Here is a 6,000-nt window from a genome sequence, read left to right as displayed (position 1 = left end):
ATTTTCCCACACTCTAGTGTATATTAAGCTTTCCTTTATGCCCAATATTTTCCTCAAACACTCCCATGTCTTACTAAACAATCTCGCTATGTGCATTTTATTAATATCTTCGTGCTTCCACTAATTCAAACAGACTCACCTCAGTGAGTTCTCCCTTCTGGAGTTCTCCCTTCCGGACAAATCTAAATTATTTTAGTCCGGACAAGGCGGGGTTAGGTGAGTCTAAATTCTAATTCATTACAGGTTTAATTGATTTCACAAAAAACACAGGATTCATGTATTAATTCCTGTCATTGCTTTTAACTTTGTACCTTTTTTCCTTCCAAGTTTATATTTTATTTTTGTGTCTTGTGCTTTTCTGTATTTGGAGACATTCAATATATCAGTTTCAATGTCTTTGATGCTATTTATATATCTTAAAGGGGTACTCCGCCCCTAGACATCTTATCCCCTATCCAAAGGATAGGGGATAAGATGTCAGATCGCCTTTGGATAGGGGATAAGATGTCTAGGGGCAGAGTACCCCTTTAAAGTGCCTGTTTTCATCTTGCTTAGCTGCAACAAATTAATAAAATAATCCCATGTTGTTTAATAAATGTTGCAACTATGTATGTGTGTCTAAACAAGGAAACATATGGAATAAGAAAATCTGCACTTTTTTTCAATGTCACGTTTTATGAACCTAGTACAAATGCTTAAAATTACTGAAAAGTGAAGTTAAAAAAGTTGAGGAACCAAGTTTTACATCTGACCTTAATCGTACATGATTGATCCTTTCCCCCCTTTTTTCAGGAGATATTTTACATAGTGTATTTAAAAAGGTTCTCTGATTTAACTGACTAACTAACTGCTGCCTGCTTGGCTATAAAATAATAAACTATACTGTAAGGATAAAAGAAAGGATGTCCAGAGCCAGGCTCGAAGACGGAACTTCATTTAAATAGCCATAGGAAACATTAAAGGAGAACTACGGGATTTAACATTTTATCCCCTATCATAAGGATAGGGGATAAGTTTCAGATCGCGGGGGGTCCGACCGATTGGGCCCCCCACAATCTCCCGTATGGGGCCGCGGCTCTCTGCATAGTGCGGTGGTCAACACGCGCTTCGTGCGGTGGTCAACACGCCCTCTCTAACCAGAGAGCCGGGGCCCCGTACGGGAGATCGCGGGGGGCCCCAGCGGTTGGACCCCCAGCGATCTGAAACTTACCCCCTATCCTTAGGATAGGGGATACATTTTTCAATCCCGTAGTTCTTCCTTAAAATGGACTCAGGTGATATGACTCGTCATGACTAAGGCCTTCCTAAGGTCGAAACGCGTCATGCCACCTGAATCCGTTTTGATGTTTCCTATGGCTTTTCAAATAAAGTTCCGTCTTCAAGCCTGAAGCTGGACATCCTTTCTTTTTTTCCATATTTACAGGACATAGTCCACGTCTGGTCCATGCACCAACCCTATATCATAAATTATACTGTACTCACCTTACATGGTCGATGACATCATCACTGATGCTCAGGTCCCTTTGTTTACTTACCCTGTCTTATTTCTCCTAATGACGTTCCAAAGACACTACATGTATATATATATTTTTTTTTAAATAACAAGGCTACAGACATATACATATAATAAAAGTGCATTTATTTTATTAAGTTGTAATATAAATCTTTCAGGAAAAGTTTCACATTTAGCTATGGGCAATCAAAAATATATCTAAACAAGGGGTTTAAGTAATCTACTAAGATGTCCCAGTTATTTAAACATTTTTCTACTGCTTGGGATTGAGATAAAAAAACAAAAAACTTAAGCACATGATGACTGCAGAGAAATAAACAGGTGAGTATAGCTTATTTTGTTTTTATGTTATCACAATTCCAAGCGGTACAAACATTTTTAAATAAATAGGACAACCACTTTAAACTGTACTCAAGGGTAAAATGTTGTTTAGTTTTGGCAAAATAGCCTCTGCACAGGCTATTTGCTATTTGTATTTAAAACTATTCAGTTATAAGTGATGGATAAAGTTGTCCATGCAAATTAGTTTTTTCAGCAAATTTGATTTTCACAAGATCCAAAAGTAATCTAAAGTGCATAGGCATGGGCAGATCCTGCTATAAATTCACTATAGGGGGAAACAGGAGATGGCTACGTACACTGGATTTTCTTTAGCTGAACTTCAAGTTTTCCCTCAGGACAAGCAGTGATGAAGGTCTTAGCCACTCAGCTCTCCTCCCTCCATGCACTTTTAGTCATTCCAATCAGAGACAGGGATGGGGTGGGATGGCGGCAAGCTGAGGTACTCTACGTTGGCATTAATCTAATGTCTATGGCCAGCTTCCCTTCTTAGCTGAGGTAAAATTAGGTCTTTTCTGAAATGCTATTAGCGGGGGGTTAGATTCTGTCTTAGTGGCAGTGTCACTTCTGTCCATTCTCCTGGATTTTTTATGACTGTCTCCCAGAATCTTTTTTCCTGTTCTGTAGAATCCATCCAGCTGACTGGAACATTGTAACTGTTTCCTGTAATACAGAATACAGAAAAGGGAATAGAAAAAATATTACATGATTATATGACAAAATTGGCACTTTTTCACAGGGCTTATGCAACTCGTGGAAACATCATGTTTTTATAGGAATTTGTGTGATAGGTAAAATAGCGACATTCTTTGCCACAATTTTGGCAAAATCGAGCACAGATGCTGTAAAAAACATTGTAAAACGATGATGTATGAACATAGCCTAGTCACAGCTCCTCTTCTCACCCTTCTAGCACAATGACTTCTTCACTTGTCAATGACCATGCCTAGAACACTCTCTCATAGAAGTCAATTACCCAGCTCCAGACTACAGGCTCCTATGGTCAATGTGGCTGTAGTAAAGTATATTTCTAAATGCTTCTAACAGAAGCTCAGGCAAGATGGTCACCCCCATAATCACAAACAGAAAATAGATAGAAATAAATAGATATAGATAGATATAGACAATTCTTTCCCTTTAAAAGTAAGTAATATTCAGGGTTATAGTACCACTATGTACCACCATTAAATCTATGCACTTGATTTTAGCCTTAATCGGACTAGATTGGAGTCAAAACAAATGAACCAGGGGGCAATTGAGGGTAACCTAGCTTGACTCTCTAACAGCAAGCATCAATATGTCCACTCCAAGCAGACAGAGTGAGTGGTAATATTCCTGCTGGCAGCATCTGGTTCTATTATGCACCAATAACAGGGTTTTTATATTATCACTAAAACTTGGCACTGTGTTGCAGGAAAATAATGATACCAGACTAGGAGTAATATTTCTGGCACTAACGTCAAACCTGTTTCACTAAACTGAAATGATCTGGTTAATTGATTTAATTCCTACCACTAGTTTAATATTATGATTATTATTATTATCATCATCATCATTATTGTTACTATTGTTATTATCTTGGTTAATATCCATTGTTATTATCATTTGAGTGCAGGGGTTTTCCCATCTCATAAAGAGATGACATTGCTTGTGATCTCACAAACTCCCAAGAATTGTGAGAATAGATAGGATACAGAACCCTTATAGTGCTGCATCCACTTTTGAGTTTTTTCCTACACAGCAGTGCTTTCAGCGTCCCAGCTATCAGGGACTGCAGCCATCCCACTCACTGTGGTACCTTGAACAGCCATTATACTGGGAAAAACAGTAAAGCGCTAGTGGGGGCCCTATAGGGGGAGATTTATCAAAACCTGTCCAGAGGAAAAGTTGCTGAGTTGCCCATAGCAACCAATCAGATTGGTTTCATTTTTTTGAAAAGGCCTCTGAAAATTGAAAGAAAGGATTTGATTGGTTGCTATGGGCAACTCAGCAGCTTTTTCTCAGGACAGGTTTTGATAAATCTCCGCAATAGTGCCTGCATGCGTTAACTTTGTCATAGATGGAAGATGTTGTTATGGAGGTAGAATGTACTATTGTTTATTGTTCACTTACAATTGGCTGAAGTGGCTTCTTATCAAACTCTGAAAATATTGAAAAGTGTTCAAAAAAATACTTTTCAAAAAAAGTTCTAATTCTGTTAAAGTGGTGGAAGAAGAAAGTTTAATGTACCTCGACCAGTACTAAGACGAATTCCTCCAAGGGGTCGACTGGATATAGCTCCTTGATCCCACAGTGTAAATTCTACACATGCTTCAGCCAGGTCCTCCACCCGAAAACCATCATATACCATGGTGTGATTGTACATTGGCCGCAAACTACGTGGAATTACTCGTGTGCGCTGAATACTTGATGGGCTATCATCGGGGAGCACACAGCTATATGGAAGTTTAACAGAAGTTAATGTCAATCAGGCTAATACATTTAACTGTGACACCATATTAAATTACTTTTTAAGCCCATACACAAAATTTTGCCAATATTAGATAGCTATGAGCCAACAACGTGCCTTACATGGCTACAAAAGTCAGACTCTAAGACTGATTATAAACATACAAACAATGGTGTTTTTTTAGAAAATGTTTTTAATGGCTTTATTTCTAGTGTTTTAAGGCTAGGCTTTCACACAAGTTATATCTGCCATTTTTTGGAAAACTGCCACTGCCGTTTATGAGCCAAAGCCAGAAGTAGATCCATAAGGAATGGGGAAAAATAAGTCCTTGCTTTATATTTCCCATTCCTATTAAATACACTTCTGACTTTCGCTTACAAAATTGCAGTGGCAATTAAAAAAATAAATAAATAAATAAATGAAGAAAAAAAAAAACCTGTGTGGAAACCTAGCCTTAACAAAGTTTTTGTTTAGCTTTTTTTTCTTGTTGCTATATGTTACTCTAAAGTCTGTTGTGTAATATAAAATAGTGCATTTGTATCAGCAGTGTTTATTCACGCTGCACAGCATGCTCTCAGTTTGTCATTTTATTTGGTGTTTTACCAATAGACTTCTCTATAGGACCTACACCACTAAAACACATGTTGCTTGTAAAAAAAAAAAAAAATGAATCTTGTGTTTTCCATGCATTACATGTTTTTCATGTCCGAAAAGAAAACTGTGAGAAGAATTTCTTTAGTTACTATACCATTTTACGAATGAACTAATATTTCCAGCTTTATGAGGAACAAGCTGTTGTGCCTCTTTCACCCAAATATGCAGTTCTCCCGAAGGTGGAAGTCCTAAACCTGCCGATAAGAAAAAAGTGTGACAATGTAATGTAAAGGCAATGAATGTTCCCTTCCTGAAATCCTATTTGAAGAAATGGAGTACATTTAGACAGGAACACAATATATACAGTAAACTGTATTCTGTATACAAAAAGGAAAAACTTGACTTGTCAAAGAGGTTGATCTGCTATAGTAAAAGAGTAAATTGAAAGCAAAAACTCACCATCAGCTCCCTGAGGAATGAATTTTGCAGCCAAATTGAGCCTTCCACGACTATACAAAAAGTCTGGTGAGAGAGGTGTCTGTTAAAGATATCACAAGTTAGAGCTGGTCTATCTCAGCATGCAGCACTATTTGGTCATATAAAATCCAAACCCCATGATAAAAATTCTTCAGATTTAAACACATTAAAGGTCAAATGCAAGCTTCACTGAAAAACAGATGTAAACAGGATGGTGCAGTTGGATTCAGCAGGATGCCTGTGAAGTAGCATCCTGTTGCCGTAAATTCTCTTCACACTGCGTTGTGCAGTAACTGCCGCAGGCATACCTCTGATGTCATAAAACAACACTATTCAAAGGGTATGTAAGGGGCCCTTAACTGTAAATCACCATATCCCTTTTTATCTTCCCCTAAAATGTAACTTTTATTTCACATATTAAAATAAAACACTCCCTGAAAAATATAAAAACAAGTACTGTAATAGAGTATATATCACCTAATACTTACAGTCGTGGCCGTAAATGTTGGCAGCCCCGAAATTTTTCAAGAAAATGAAGTATTTCTCACAGAAAAGGATTGCCGTAACACGTTTTGCTGAGCAGTGACCCCCCCCCGACCTATGATGGCCCTGACTTATGATAATTTCA

The 6,000-nt window shown here is 37.7% G+C and overlaps 1 protein-coding gene across 3 annotated transcripts in view; it reads right to left on the bottom strand.

Moving 5' to 3' along the window:
• Window positions 1-1,638: 1,638 nt before the first annotated feature.
• Window positions 1,639-6,000, bottom strand: part of SYTL1 (synaptotagmin like 1) — a 67,991-nt gene continuing 63,629 nt past the window's right edge. For all 3 annotated transcript variants that reach the window (XM_056557391.1, XM_056557393.1, XM_056557394.1), the window contains 4 exons: window positions 5,355-5,433; window positions 5,050-5,149; window positions 4,082-4,287; window positions 1,639-2,515 (listed from right to left, as the gene is read on the bottom strand). In XM_056557391.1, the coding sequence (XP_056413366.1) occupies window positions 2,379-2,515; window positions 4,082-4,287; window positions 5,050-5,149; window positions 5,355-5,433 (522 nt within the window). In that variant the 3' untranslated portion in view covers window positions 1,639-2,378. The remainder of the gene's footprint in view (window positions 2,516-4,081; window positions 4,288-5,049; window positions 5,150-5,354; window positions 5,434-6,000) is intronic.

Source organism: Hyla sarda, chromosome 2, assembly GCF_029499605.1.
Source record: "Hyla sarda isolate aHylSar1 chromosome 2, aHylSar1.hap1, whole genome shotgun sequence".
Lineage (NCBI taxonomy): Eukaryota > Metazoa > Chordata > Amphibia > Anura > Hylidae > Hyla > Hyla sarda.
Note: the sequence above shows the minus strand (reverse complement) of the source record. Positions and strands in the feature narration are given on the sequence as shown.